The sequence below is a fragment of the Rhinoderma darwinii genome, chromosome 2 (genome assembly GCF_050947455.1).
Source record: "Rhinoderma darwinii isolate aRhiDar2 chromosome 2, aRhiDar2.hap1, whole genome shotgun sequence".
Taxonomy (NCBI): Eukaryota; Metazoa; Chordata; class Amphibia; order Anura; family Rhinodermatidae; genus Rhinoderma; species Rhinoderma darwinii.
The window spans coordinates 48341299-48357668 of record NC_134688.1 but is presented as its reverse complement, the minus strand read 5'-3'; the positions used below and the strand labels follow the sequence as shown (position 1 = coordinate 48357668).

General features: G+C 40.5%; 1 protein-coding gene across 1 annotated transcript in view; it reads right to left on the bottom strand.

The window, feature by feature from the left end:
• Nucleotides 1–344: 344 nt before the first annotated feature.
• CPAP (centrosome assembly and centriole elongation protein) overlaps nucleotides 345–16370 on the bottom strand; it is a 45125-nt gene continuing 29099 nt past the window's right edge. The window contains exons 16-17 of the mRNA XM_075849998.1: nucleotides 13072–13192; nucleotides 345–677 (exon numbers count right to left, since the gene is read on the bottom strand). Of these exons, the coding sequence (XP_075706113.1) occupies nucleotides 485–677; nucleotides 13072–13192 (314 nt within the window). The 3' untranslated portion in view covers nucleotides 345–484. The remainder of the gene's footprint in view (nucleotides 678–13071; nucleotides 13193–16370) is intronic.

The following is a 16370-nucleotide window of genomic DNA, read 5'->3' as shown; positions in this document are numbered from 1 at the left end:
CCGCTTCAAAGAAGTGCATGTCACTTCTTGGGACGTAATTGGAGCCGTTTTCCATTGACTCCATAGAAAAACAGCTCCAATTACGTCCGTAATGGGCGCTGCAAAAAACGCCTGCACTTGCCATTACGTCTGAAATTCAGGAGCTGTTTTCGCCTGAAAACAGCTCCGTAATTTCAGCCGTAAAGGACGTGCACGTGTGAACATACCCTTAGAATAGAATACCGATCCTCGTCTGTAGCATATTTTACAGTATTTCTGTAAGCAATTTAGGGTCACACACAATATAGAAATATTAAAATATCTTTGACAATTTTTAAATGTATTTTACATACATGTTTATTAAAAAAAATAAAATGCTTATGTACAGCTCATATATACAGTAAGTACATTGTGTGACGTTCGGCCTTTACAGAACATATATACATGGTGAGAGCAAACATAAATAATGACATAAATAACTTAACAATGCTTCATAGCGGCATCTTCACATCTTAGTGTCCATGATAACATTGCCATCTTTATCTTTAACTCTGACCCTTCCTGAAGAATATTTTGTTTCCTGTTGGCCATTGGTGTATACAGTTTTGATCGTACCGTCCGGGTATTCACGCCTTTTAAACTGAGCCGTGTGCAATTCTCGCTGTCCGTTGTCAAATTCTATTACTTTGTTCCCATCTCTGAAGGAATACATGAACATGGAAACATGGAAATAAAGGAGGAATACATAAAACAAAAATTACATTATGGAAACATAAAAAGTATTACCCTTAGATCCCTCTCACATCACAGTTCGAAAGATCCGCTATTTCATACTTTTTTTTTTTTATCATCAAAAAAAGAGGTGGTTACCCTCTTGGGTGTAAGTCTGGGTTCACACACCCTATCTATGGACGTAATTCGGGCGTTTTAACCTCGAATTACGTCCGAAAATACGGCTCCAATGCGCAGGCAAACATCTGCCCATTCATTTGAATGGGCTTTACGATGTTCTGTGCCGACGGTCATTTTTTTTACGCGCCGCTGTCAAAAGACGGCGCGTAAAAAAGACGCCCGCGTCAAAGAAGTGCCAGTCACTTCTTGGGAAGTAATTGGAGCCGTTTTCCATTGACTCCATAGAAAAACAGCTCCAATTACGTCCGTAATGGACGCTGCGAAAAACACCTGCAACATGCCATTACGTCTTAAATTCAGGAGCTGTTTTCTCCTGAAAACAGCTCTGTGATTTCAGCCGTAATGGACACTGCCGTGTGAATATACCCTAAGGGGAAATGAATTTCGAATTTTGATTAAAAAAATTGTCAAATCCAATTTTTAAACCTTCATTCCCCACTTAGAGACATAAATGGTATGGAAAAGATATTGTTAGCTCAGACTAATAATACTAGAAAAATGTCATATTTGTATAATGTACTGGTGAGTGGTTTATCGTCTATTAAGCCTAACTTTAATTTTATCGTGAGAAAAGGAGACAGGTATCCCCTTCTCTGACTCTACTTTCATTCTTAGGAATTCACATGGTTTTTCGAATTGTATACGCCTTCAGGAAAGCCACTATAAGTTATTATCCAGATGGTATAGAACACCAGAGTTCTTGCATACGCATACTATGCCAGATTATGGCCCCGGGGGTAGCGACAGGCAAATACATAGTTACATAGTACGGTTGAAAAAAGACATGTCCATCAAGTTCAACCAAGGGATGGAAAAAGGGAAGTAAAAATTTCTACACATAAGAGCATATATTTTTTTGTTCTAGGAAATTATCTAAGCCTTTTTTAAAGCCATCTACTGTCCCTGCTGTGACCAGCTCCTGCGGTGACTATTCCATAGATTCACAGTTTTCACAGTAAAGAAGACTTTTTTTTTCCCCGACGGAGGGAGTGCCGTCTTGCTTTTTGAGGGGGTTTTACATTGAACAGGATTTCACCATATTTTTTTGTATGTGCCATTCATATATTTATAAAAATTAATCATGTCCCCCCTTAGTCGTCTTTTTTCAAGGCTAAATAGGTTTAGTTCTTTTAATCTTTCCTCATAACTTAGATTCTCCATGCCCCTTATTAGCTTCGTTGCGCTTCTTTGTATTTTTTCCACCTCCAGGGCATCCTTTCTATGGAGCCCAGAACTGAACTGCATATTCTAGAGGAGGCCGCACTAATGCTTTGTAAAGTGGTAATATTATATTGCTGTCCCACGAGTCCATGCCTCTTTTAATACACGACAATATCTTGCTGGCCCTTGAAGAAGATGATTGACATTGCATGTTGTTATTTAGTTTATTATTTACAAGTACACCCAGATCCTTCACAACAAGTGACTCCCCCAGTGTAGGTCCCCCTAGGACATATGATGCATGCAGGTTGTTCGTACCCAGGTGCATAACTTTACATATATCTACATTAAACCTCATTTGCCAAGTTGACGTCCAAACACTCAGTTTGTTTAAAACCGCTTGCAATTCACGAACATCTTCCATAGACTGTACTATACTACATAGCTTGGTGTCATCTGCAAAAATAGAAATAGTGCTATTAATCCCATCCTCTATATCATTAATAAATAAGTTGAGTAATAGTGGTCCCAGCACTGAACCCTGGGGTACACCACTTATAACCGGGGCCCATTCAGAGTAGGAATCATTGACCACGACTCTCTGGATACGGTCCTAAAGCCAATTCTCAATCCAATTACAAACGATACTTTCTAAACCTATAGTCCTTAATTTACCCATTAGACATCTATGAGGGACAGTGTCAAATTCCTTTGCAAAGTCCAAAAACACTATATCCACAGCGGCCCCTCTGTCTAGGCTTCTGCTCACCTGTTCATAAAAACAAATCAGGTTGGTCTGACAACTTCTGTCCTTTGTAAAACTGTGCTGGCTGTCACTTATAATACTATTTTTTGTCACATCATCCTGTAATATAATCCCTCAATAGCCCCTCAAACATTTTCCCCACAATGGATGTTAAGTTTACTGGTCTATAATTACCCGTGGAAGACCTAGAGCCCTTTTTGAAAATAGGCACCACATTTGCCCTATGCCAGTCACTAGAGAATCTCTTAATATTATGAAGAGCGGGACAGAAATAACTGAACTAAGCGCTTTAAGAACTCTAGGGTGTAACCAATCTGGTCCAGGGGCCTTGTGTACATTTATTTTGTTTCATTTAGCTTGGGCCATATCTACATTTATCCAATTCAGTATATCAACTGATATATTAACAGCACTGGCAGCTGTTACATCAGCTGCTCTTTCTTCTGTTGTATATACAGAGCTGAAGAACCCATTTAGTAACTCTGCCTTCTCTTGATCCCGTGACAAACTCCCCATTACCACTATTTAGGGGTCCTACATTTGCAGACCTTGGCTTTTTTGCATTTATATACTTGAAGAATTTTTGGGGATTTGTTTTACTATCCTTGGCCATCTGCCTTTCATTTTGTATTTTTGCTGATTATATTACCTTTTTACAAATTTTATTAAGCTCTTTATAATTTACAAAGGCTACAGCTGTACCCTCAGATTTGTATTTTTCAAATGCCCTTTTTTTGTCGTGTGTTGCCCTTTTTACAGAAGGTGTAAGCCATGTGGGGTTTCATTTTAGTCATTTATACTTGTTACCTATAGGAATACATTTTTCACTATAATTATACAAAGTAGATTTGAAAATCTCCCATTTATCATTTGTACCATTATTTGACATAAGTTCTTCCCAGTCTATATCCTGAATTGCAGTCCTCAATCTGGGGAAATTGGCCTTCTTAAAATTAAGTGTTTTTGCCCTCCCAGCCTGTGTTTGTTTTTTGCAGTATAGGTAAAATGTAACATTGTGATCACTATTACCAAGGTTTTCACGAACATTCCCAACAAGCTCTGCATTATTAGAAATGACCAGATCCAACAGAGCTTCACCTCTAGTCGGGTCTTCCACAAACTGGCCCATAAAATTTTACTGCAACAGGTTGAGGAAATGTCTCCCCTTTGCAGTTGAAGCCGAACCATGACACCAATTAATATCCCGGTAATTAAAATCTCCCATTATCACTACAGTACCCGCCTGTGCAGCCCGCTCCATCTGTTTATATAGCTGATCATCCATCTCCTCAGTTATATTGGGGGGGTCTATAGATTACACCAAAAGTAATTTTTTTCAGTGCTTACCTCCCTTTGTAATTCCACCCACAAGGTTTCAAGCTCCTCACAATCTTCACCCTCTAATGTCTCTTTCACACTCCCCTTCATATCACTTCTCACATACAGACATACACCACCACCTTTCCTATTTGTCCTGTTTTCCCGAAACAGTGTAAAACCCTGTAGATTTACTGCCCAGTCATAGATCTAGTGGGTGTTCCTGAAACAGGGCTAGACTCTTCACATATTTTCTTCCAGTACCAAGGCCTCCAGCTCCCCCATTTTGCTTGCTAGACTTCTGGCATTTGTGAACATACACTTTAACTTGCCTTTAAATTTTTCACTTTCAGTATCAGAAATGTGATGTGACATTATTTTGGCATTTTATTTTCACTGCGGTTTTGTAACGAAAGGATCTCCTTATCTCGTTACCTAGTCCTCTCCCCACAGTCTCTTTCTTCCCCCACCAATATAGTCTGACCCCGCTCTAACCTAACTAGCCATTTATTTTCTACATTGACCTTCGCCCTCAGCCCTATTTTAAATACTCTGCAACCCCAGCTAGAATTCTCTCCCCCAGCACAGCGGTCTTGGCAACAAATTATTCTATCAGTCTTCCTTATTATAGAATACCCTACAACTATCAATTGTCTTGCCTTACCTGCATTACCATCCCGCCAACTACTAGCTGGTCTTTTCTCCCGGCTGTTAGGTAGATCAGTATCCACTAGGGCTACCATTTCTGAGACCAACACCCTTGCATCATCACCCAACTTGGCAATTTTGCTTGGAATATCAGAAACAGGACTGGCCTTCCTTTTCTTGGACCCCTTTCTACTGCCCCTAACTAAATTAAAGCGGCTCTGTCACCACATTATAAGTGCCCTATCTCCTATATAAGGAGATGGGCGCTGTAATGTAGGTGAATGTAATGCTTTTTATTTAAAAAAACAATCTGTTTTAAACCACTTTATCAGCGCATAGGGATCCTTTTAGATAGCTATGTGCTGTCATATACGAACACATTAACGATACTGAAGTGTTTAGACAGTGAATAGACATTTCACGGGATGTCTATTCACAATCTCTGCACTTCGTTACGGTTTCTGTGGTAGTTACAGCAGAGGAAACGAAGTGCAGAGATTGTGAATAGACATCCCGTGGAATGTCTATTCACTGTCTAAACACTTCAGTATCGTTAATGTGTTAGTATAAGACAGAACATAGCGATCTAAAAGGATGCCTATGCGCTGACTAAATGAATGGAGAGGAGTGCATGACGCTGATGGTTGGTCAGCGTCATACACTCCTCTGTACAACGCCCACTTGGTCTAAAGTAAAAACACGCTCACTTGGGCATTAAGAAACTCATTAGCATAAATCTAAAATTGCTCATAAAGTGGTTTAAAACAGATCGTTTTTTTTTAAATAAAAAGCATTACTGTCACCTACATTATAGCACCCATCTCCTTATGTAGGAGATAGGGCACTTGTAGCTGGGTTTAAAGAGGCTCTGTCACCACATTATTTGCCTGATCCGCTTTCGCGGCTGGCATGTCTTCACCCTCCAATTCTACCCCACTAAATGCTTGTTCCATCAGCAGAATGCTCCGTTCAAGATTGTCTATCGCCCTCAGCTTCCAGGTGACCAACATGCTCACATCTGCCACAGAGGTATTCACCCTGGAACTCCAGCTCCAGTCGTGCATACATATGGCAAACTGTGCACTGAAGAAAACCTCCAATCTTGCTGTCCATTATCCCAGTTACAAAAAAACGTGAACAATTGTTAAAGTAAAACAAAAGAAGAGTACTTACAGGGGCTTTAACTCCTCTTTTTAACACCGGTTTTATAACTCCACTTATATCACAAGCCACTTAATTCAGCTAGCTCAGAAGGAGTTCAGCAGGCTAATTTATACCATCTGTGACCAGTTAACCCCTCCCCCTAGTCAGCTGCTCAGCAGGAAGGAATTAGCGCTGACTAGGAATTAGCACTTATACCCGGTCATGCATTAGCACTGAATGGCCGGACATGTCCGATGTTCGTTACAATGATGCTGATTGGCGGGGCAGAATGACTTGCCCCGCCAATCAGCACCTTTCAAAGGTGCTAGAGGCACGATGACGTCATCGCGCCCCTTCCGTGCTTGAAAGGCGTTGATTGACGGGGCAAGAAATTCTGCCCCGCCAATCAGCGTCATTGAATAACGTGTCGTTCAGCTCCAGCAGACCTGCTCAGAAGAGAGCAGGTCTGCATTGCCATCAGACTGCACGGGAACGGGATCATGTGAGTATGTAAAGTTTTTAGTTTTTTTCTCATAAAACTGAGTGGCATTATCTATAGTGGGGGCTCTATCTACAGGGGGGGTGGGTCATCTATATGTGGGCCACTATATACAGGGGTGGTCTATATGTGGGACACTATATACAGGGGGAGATATATGTGAGACTATCTACAGAGGTGGGCTATACGTGGAGAACTGTCTATAAGGGAAGCTATATGTAGGGCGGCACGGTGGCTTAGTGGTTAGCACTATTGCCTTGCAGCTCTGGAGTCCATATGTGGGCACTATCTACAGAGGGCTGTGTGTGGGACACCATCTACAGGGGCTTCTTTGTAGGGCACTATCTACAGAGGCTCTATGGGGGTAACTATCTACAGGGGGTTGTGGAGGTCACTATCTACAGGGGCAAGGTGTGTGTGTGTGTGTGTGTGTGTGTGTTACAGTGTATGGTACTATTATAATCGGGGACACAGTGTATAGCGCTATTACAGTTAGAGGTGGATTGTATGGCGCTTTATTATATTTAGAGTTGTTGAGAATTTTAACTTCGTTTATAGGTGCAGAAATGTTTTAAATGTGAGAAGCTAAAGACATCTGACCGTAAAACTGCAGAAATGGGTCATGGCCGGTAGAAATCCATCATAGATGTCTGGACCGCAGGGAGAAGAAAATAACTAGAATCTGAGACGTCACGGGTGAGTCACAATGTAAATGTTTATTCTGCCTCTAATCAGCACTGTAGTCACTGTATGATCTGCAGCAAGATGATTTTTTTTTTTGTGAAACAGCATCTCCCAACATATCCTCACCATTGTTCGGGCCATGCTGGGAGCTGTAGTTTTACGCCGTACAAACCTATACGGCAGGGGCTGCACTAAATTGAGCTGTATTTGTTCTGGTGTTGTATACATGTACTGATCTTGGTTCTGATGGTGTATGTAAGTACTAAGCTTTGTTCTGGTACTGTATATACGTACAAGATTGGTTTTGGTGCTGTATTTATGTACTGAGCTTGGTTCTAGTGCTGTATGTATGTACTGAGCTTGGTTCTGGTGCTGTATATATGTAATGAGCTTTGTTCTGGTGCTGTATATATGTACTGAGCTTGGTTCTGGTGCTGTATATACGTACTGAGCTTGGTTCTGGTGCTGTATATATGTACTGAGCTTGTTTCTGGTGCTGTATATATGTACTGGGCTTTGTTCTGGTGCTGTATATATGTACTGAGCTTGGTTATGGTGCTGTATATATGTACTGAGCTTTGTTATGGTGCTGTATATATATGTACTGTGCGTGGTTCTGGTGCTGTATATATGTACTGAGGTTGGTTCTAGTACTGTATTTATGTACGGAGGTTGGTTCTCGTGCTGTATATATGTACTGAGCTTGGTTCTAGTGCTGTATTTATGTGCGGAGCTTGGTTGTGGTACTGTATATATGTACTGAGCTTGGGTCTAGTGCTGTATATATGTACGGAGCTTGTTTCTGGTATTGTATATATGTACGGAGCTTGGTTCTAGTGCTGTATTTATGTACCGAACTTGGTTGTGGTACTTACATATGTCAGAGCTTGGTTCTGGATCTGTAATTATATAGGATATATTTCTAATAACAAAATTGCAGGGCAGATGGAATTGTTCTCAATTCATTGTATATTTAATGGGAATCGGTCAGGTAGTTTTAACCCCTTGAACCGCCACCATGCGGTAATACATGACCTGAGAATATTTCCAAACATTCCCATGTATGTTTTTTTCAGATGCAGCAAAATCTTTAAAATCATCTCTTAAAACGGCGCACACTATATGCCAATTGAGGGTCATGGGGCGGTGCCGCTATCCTGAAGAGTCACATAGTCCTGCCTCCAAACCTACCTTTCCATGTTTGAGTGACATCTCCCTGGCTGATACAACTTTCTCGGATGCCCCATTACCTTGTGGCACTATACACAAGAGGGGGCTGTGTGGCACTATACACAAAGGGGGAGCTGTGTGGCACTATACACAAGGGGGAGCTGTGTGGCACTATACACAAGGGGGAGCTGTGTGGCACTATTTACAAGGGGGAGGGCTGTGGCTCTATCTACAGGGGACTGAGTGTGGCCCAATCTACAGGGGTCTGTGTGTGAACCTATCTACTAAGGGGGGCTGTGTGGCACTATATACAAGGGAGGGGGCTGTGTGGTACTATATATAGTGGGAGGTGTATAGCGCTATATAGTGGGGGCCTTATGGCGATATCTACAGGGGGCTGTATGGCACTATCTACAAGGGGGAGGTGGGGGCGCTAAACAAATGGGGTGTGACACTGTCTATACTCGGGGCTATATAGCACGGTCTACAGGGGGGCTGTATGGCACATTCTACGGGGGGCACTATTTATAAGGGGGGCTGCTTGTGGCACCAGGGGGGGGGCCCCAGTCAAGAGTTTGCTATGGGGCCCAGTCTTTCCTAGTTACGCCCCTGGGTGGTCCTGCCCCGTTATAACCCCCTTTTGGAACCAGGTTGAAGGAATGATCAGGCAGATCACTGATACTGATCTGGTTTTATCATTTGACATGATTGCGTTCTCTAAACCTTCTGGTATGTATAAGCCATCAAAACGTAACTTAACCACACACTTATTTGCTGCAGCGAAAACTCTGATCCCACTTTATTGGTTACAGACTCAACCACCCCCTTTACAAATCTGGTTAACTAAAGTCACTCAAATCTGTCGATTTGAAGAATTGTCCAGCTGGGCTGATAGAAGGCATGATACCTTTATTAAAATTTGGGAGCCTTGGATTGATTTCCAGACTCTGACACAACAAACATCTACAACACAGTGATTAACTCCCGTACTTTATTCTACTTTATCTTGTGAGATACTGTATTCCTTCTCTTTTATGTGTGACATCTAGCCCACTGGGTAGAAGTAGACCCTCTCACATACTCGACCTCCCCTCTTCCTTTATGTATCCATACCCTTCCCTTAACCTCCCTTTTGATAATGCTGTTAGATATATAGCTTCTTCTATGTGACTGTTGTAATAGAAGTTTTATCTATATCGTACTACATAAAGGCTCTGCACCTACAGTAATGTTTGAATAATGTTTAAATACTTTTATTCGCTTTGTATTTTCAGAGATTTTAATATCTAAACTATTTTGTCTGATTTATGTGATGTTACAAAAAACAAAAAATATATAAAATAAAGAATGTTAAAAAAAAAAAGAAATATTGTTAAATGAATGGATTAAAGGGAACCTGTCCGCACGTTCATGCTGCACTTAATACGGGCAGCAGAATACAGCAAAAGGTGCCCTTTCTACACTAGAATGTTTTACTCCAAAGCATTGGCGTGTTTTAGAAAAATCATAGCTTTAATAAGTGCCGGGAGGAGTGTCCGATGGGCCGCTCGTCTCCAGCTTAGCTTGATTTACGGGTTTCTTCCTATACACAAATCGTGAGATACCTCTCAACCTAGTGGAGTGATTTCTATAAAATACTGCAGAACTTTAAAGCATAACATGATTTAGTCAGGGCACCTGTTGCTATATCATGTGGCCCGCAGATAGGGCTACATGAACATGCGGACAGTTTCCCTGTAAGTGGAATGCTCCTTATATTAGGGAATCAGAGGTACATGTAGTCTCATTTCCTTACCTGGGCTTAACGGAAAGCTTGTTTCTGGTTGTTTGCCATGAGTATCAGTACCCAGTATCCTTATAATAATACAGCCTCGTGTAAAAAATTATTTGCGGGCTGAAATTGAAAATGGCTGCGATTCCTCCATTGTTTTTTGGGTTGAATTTTTACGGCTTTTATCAATTGAGCAGTGTGAGGGCGTAGTTTTTATTGGTACATACGACTTTTTGATCACTTTTTATAAAATTGTTATTTTTTTTTTAGAGAGAAGGGGACCAAAAAAATAGCAATTACCATTACATTTTTTGTTTTTTTACAGCGTTCACTGTGCGAGTTAAATAATGGTATATTGTAATAGTTTGGACTTTTACAGGCGCAGATTTTACAAATTTTGTACGTTGCTTTAGAGGAAAAATGAGAAAAGGGGTGTTTTTGAACTTTAATATATATCATTTTTCCACTACTAATAACATTCTGCAACTTTTTTTTTTTTTTCCTTACATTTTATTGGCCCCCCCCTAGGGGAATTGAATCAGCAATCATTAGATCACTGGTACAATACGCTGCAATACTTAAAATCAGGGAGTACATCTCCTGTAGCTCTACATATGTAGTGTACTATGCACTATGTGCATGTCCTAAGATCTACGTTGGCTTGACTTCTAGGCAGCTGAGGATTCGTACCAGGGAACACGTTCGTGACATCTCTGGTGCGAAAACAATAAGTGATCTTGGACAGCTTAAAACGCTGCCTAGACACTTTAAACAATACCACAATTGCAATCCTGTCTCTTTGATGATCCGTGGTATTGAACGTGTACATTGCGGCATCAGAGGGGGTAATCTGAGGAAGGTTCTAGCCCAAAAGGAGTGTATGTGGATTGTTAAAGTGGGATCCATGACACCTGTCGGTCTTAACGAACAACTCAATTTCACCTCCTTTCTTTAGAATCTCCCACTTCCACTGGTTTTTAACTTGGATTTTAATTGTTTGTGTCTGTTTTTCTTAATCATATAGGTACTCGCTATACCATAGTTCTGATAGCTCCCTGTGATGAGAACTCGTCCTTCCTGATTTGCATTTATTTTGGAACACGGAGGGAAAAGAACTCCTGGCTATCCGTAGCCCCACCTTTGTTGGGGATCAAATAATCTCTTTTACTATATGTCCTTTTTCCAACATTATCTTTGTTTGCATAGTGCATGTTATATACAATGGCTCATATATGTGATTATTATTTCTTTCTGCTTTTTGTAGTATATTTATATTTATAATATTATTTTTTTATATTGTTTTTACTTGTGTATAATCTGTCATCATTTCTTTTCTATCTTTCTTGGATTGATAATTCCGTTTCTTGTTAATATATTTAAATTTATGTAATCTTCATGGATCTTATATGTGTGTAATGTCATCCATGGGTGTATGCAATTCACTGCACTTTTTAATTCAATCACCCCTTATGGTTCTAACATTACTTCCCCTCATATGTCCAATATGTCGTGGATCTTATGCATTCACATTTAGCTACATATCTTCACCTTTATTAATAGGTCTGTGGGGTTAATATATATCTCTTTTCTTACTGAGTCTTCGATACTGTACATGTAACAGTGTGCATGTGACATTTGTTTATTTTAAACTTATTGTAGTTCTTGATTGCACTAGAGAGATTTTTGATATTGCCGTCTTTTAAGTAGTGGGACATCGATACATACCTTCCTTCTCCTTCGGTGTTCTCTGTCCAATCAGGAGCGCCCGTCGTCTGCGCGACGCTGGTCTGTGGCCGTCCCCCTTCCTTGCCCCCTGTAGCGCACTGCGCATGCCCGGGATTCCTGTAAGCGTCGGGGATCCTCGGTGTGCGCTCCAGCGCTGGGGGCTGGAAGTGGGGCATGCCTCACTTCCGGTCTCGGCAGATGACGTGCGCCGGAATCTACTTGGACTGAGTCACATTCAATTCACCTGGGGCTTGCTCTATTTATACTCGTTACCTCTTTAGACACTTCACACCCCTTGAGGAAGCACATCGCGAAACGCGCGTTGGGGTTTTCGTCTCACAGTAGCCTGACTCTCTAAGTTATCGTCTACTATGGGTAAGTTATCGTATCAGTGGTTGGACTTTTGGCCTATTTAGGTTGCAGTCCTCATACTTATTTATCTTATATGACTGATGGTCTGTGTATTGTTTCTAGATTGTTGCGTTGCTTGTAGGTCGTACATTACCTGTTTTCATGACACTTACCGTTACGAGCATAGCTACTATATTGCTGTCCCACAGTGTTGGTGTAAATTGACTTGCATTATGATAGCATCAGTCCATCCACTCTAGTTCATATGTTGTACACTACCCAATATCCGTAATATAGAGAGAGTCTTGTTAGCTGTGCTACAGTGTAATTATCCAGAGTCTTCATGTCCAGCTCTGTACCTTTTTATCTCTTATATATGTTTCTATATGTCCAATAAAGTTTATTTTCTTTTACTATTGGCTAGTATGCTCCTTTGTGTCTCTAGTGTTTATCACTAGTACAATACGCTGCAATACTAAATGTATTGCAGTATATTGTTATTTTTACAGGCTCCTGTTAAGCCCTGCCAGAGGCATGGCTTAACAGATGCAGAGTGAAAGCTGTCCTGGGGGTCTTCATTAGGCCCTTGGGCTGCTATGACAACCACAGGCACCCCGCGATCACATCGTAGGGGGGGGGTGATGAGCTGTCGGAGGGGGCTGCCACCCTCTTTGTAACAACTCAGATGGTGTGGTCACAATTGAACGCAGCATTTAAGGGTTAAACGGCCAGGAATAGCACGATCGCTGTTCCTGGCTATTCGATCTGGGTGTCAGCTGTAATACACAGCTGACAACCGCAGCATATGGAGCGCGAGCCCACTTTATACATCACCGCCCGCACCAGGATGTGCTATTACGTCGTGGTGCACAAAGGGGTTAACAGAAATATTCGTAGTTCTATAGGTAATGAGGACTGTATACATACAAGAAAACAGAAACTTACAGATGAGTGGTTATAACGGTTCCATCAGGGAAGATGCTTTCTTCTCTTCCATCACGGTAAAGATTTTTTATTGTTTGATCTGGAAATGTTATCTCTTTCTTTCCATCAGGGAAGTGTTTTTCTAAATCAAAAATAAATTGTATATAATAAATCAATGATTGTTTCCCCAAAAATATTCTGGTTTGTAGAAATCATTTCAATTAAAAAAAATGTAATGTGCAAAGCTACGTCGTCATTTTTCCACAGAAATTGGGCCACTCTTGTCAATGGGCCGTGTCTTGTATTTTAGCTCATTCTTATTCAAGTGAATGTGGCCGAGCTGAACTACCAGGCACAGTTTATACACAGATGTGACGCTACTATTGGGGGGGGGGGGGGGGAAACAGCCAATTTTTTTTTTTATCCTGGGCAACCCCTTTGGGCAAAGCCAATTTTGGTCTTAAAAAGGTTGTCTAATGTTACAAGAAAAAGTCTGCTATCTTTCTAGAAACAGCGCCACTCTAGTCCATGGGCAGTGTCTGGTATTGCAGTTAAGGCATATTCACTTCACTGATGCGGTGCTGCAATACCAGACATAGGCCATAAGAAAGTGGTGCAATTTCTGGGTAAAAAAAAAACCCAGCCTGTTTTTCTAATCTGAGACAACCTCATTAAGGACAGCCATAATGGTTTTATTTTCATATCTACATAGATATATAAACGCTTGTTTTGTGCGGCTTGAGTTAATTTTCATTAGGGGGGGTGTGTGTGTGTGTGTGTGTGTGTGTGTGTGTATGTATGTATGTATGTATGTATGTGTGTGTGTGTATGTATGTATGTGTGTGTGTATGTGTGATATATACATATATATTACATACATATATACACACACAAGCGTTTTACTTATATAGATATTTATGATGACATAATGCATAAAAAAAAAAAAAAAGCAAAGTTAACCTTAACCTCTTCACGCACTGCGCTGCAACTGTACATCCGGCAGAGGGCTTGCTTCCCGCATCAGGACGTACAGTTGCGGAGTAGTTCCCGGCGCACACTGTCTTAACGGACAGTGTCCTGCGAACCTGGAGGTCAGCTGTCTGACAGCTGACACTCCAGTCTTGCCGGTTAGCGGACCATCGTCGCTGATTTCGGTAATTAACCCCATAAATGCAGCGACAGATTGCGTTCGCCGCATTTAAGGGCTTTGAAGCAAATCGGCAGCCCACACTAAGTGATTGTGGGGGCTGCTGATGCTTGTCGTGGCAATCGGAGGCCAGACAATGACCTCTGAGGCTTCCTGTCAGTGTGACTGTCACGTCACAATGACAGTTAGAATACATTACACTACGTAGGGAGTGTAATTTACTCTAGCAGATATCAAAGCTGCAAGTTTAAGTGTCCCCTAGTGCGACAAGTTAAAAAAAAGCCAAAACAAAAGAAATAAAAAGGTTTTAAAAAAAGTGTAAAAATAAAAAAAGTTATAAGTTATATAAACAAAAAATAATTTTTTCCCTATAATAAGACTTTCATTATAGGAAAAAAATTAACACATTAAAAAAAGTACACATATTTGGTATCGCCGCGTTCGTAACGACCCAAACTATGTTATTTTTCCCACACGATGAACACCCCAAAAAATAAAAAAATAAAAATAAAAAAAACAACAGAATCGCTATTTTTGCTCACCGCCCCTCCCAAAATAGAGAATAAAAAGTGATCACAAAGTCGCATGTACCCGAAAATAGTACCGATAAAAACTACAACCCGTCCCGCAACAAACAAGCCCTTACACAGCTTTTTTTATTAAAAAATAAAAAAGTTACAGCTCTCAAAATATGGTGACACAGAAAATAAATTTTATAAAAAATAAGGAAGTTCTGGCTCTCAGAATATGGTGATGCAAAATGTACAGAGTGTTCCAAAATCGGATAAGATCGGGCGCCATTTATCAGTGGGACACTGGCCACATATCTATGAATTATTATTTATTTACTGCATGATTATACCCTCTTATTATGCCCGGATGTACTCTGCACAGATTACATATGCCCCCACATTATAAACTGAAATACCAGCAAAACCCCAAACAGAACTACTACCAAGCAAAATCTACGCTCCAAAAGCAAAATGCCGCTCCCTCCCTTCTGAGCCCTGCAGCGTGCCCAAACAGCAGTTTGCGCCCACATATATGGCATCGCCATACCCGAGAGAACCCGATTAATGTTTTGAGGCATTTGTCTTCATTGGCACAACATATTATGAACTAAAATGGCATATCAGTGGAAAATTGCAATATTCACACCATCCGCTGTGCATTAACCCCTTTGCGCACTATGACTTAATAGCACGTCATGGTTGATGTATGGAGCAGGCTCACATGCGGAGCCCGCTCCATACGCTGCGGGTGTCAGCTGTGTATTACAGCTGACACCCAGGACTAACAGACAGGAACAGCGATCGTGCGGTTACAGAAGCCTGTAAAAATAACAAATATACTGCAATACATTAGTATCGCAGTATATTGTACCAGCGATCCAATGATCGCTGGTTCAAGTCCCCTAAGGGGACTAATAAAATGTGTAGAAGAATTAAACTTAGTAGTGAGAAAGAAAAAAGTTTAATGTTAAAAAAAAACCTTTTCCCATTTTTCTTCTAAAGTAATGTAAAAAAAATAAACAAAATTGGTATCGCTACGTATGTAAAAGGCCGAACTATTACAATATACCATTATTTAGCTCGCACGGTGAACACCGTCAAAAATTTAAACTGTATTTTTTTGTCACTTTAGCTCTCCAAAAAAAATTAAATACAACTTTTGGATCACTTATGTACCAAAAAATAGTACCAATAAAAACTACAGCTCGTCCCGCAAAAAATAAGACCTCCCACTGCTCAATCAACCGAAAAATAAAAAAAGTTACGGCTCTCAGAATGTGGTGAAACAAAACTATTTTTATTGTAACAAACGATATAAATTTAGTATCACCGTAATTGTATTGAGTTGCAGAATAAAAGTAAAGTTTTAATTTTTACCGCACGGTGAAAGCTGTAAAAATGAAAACCCCAAGAAGTGGAATCAGATTTTTTTTCCTATATCAGACCACAAATAATCTTTTTTCAGTTTCCCAGTACTTTTTATGTCACTTTAAATGGTGTCAATAGAAACTACAACTCCTCCTGCAAGAAATAAGCCCTCACACCACTCTATTGACGAAAAAGAAAAAAGTTATGGCTCTAAGAACGAGTGAAAAACTAAAAGAAATTAAAAATATGGATCAGTCCTGAAAGGGTTAATTCATTTCTAATGAAAAAAAAAA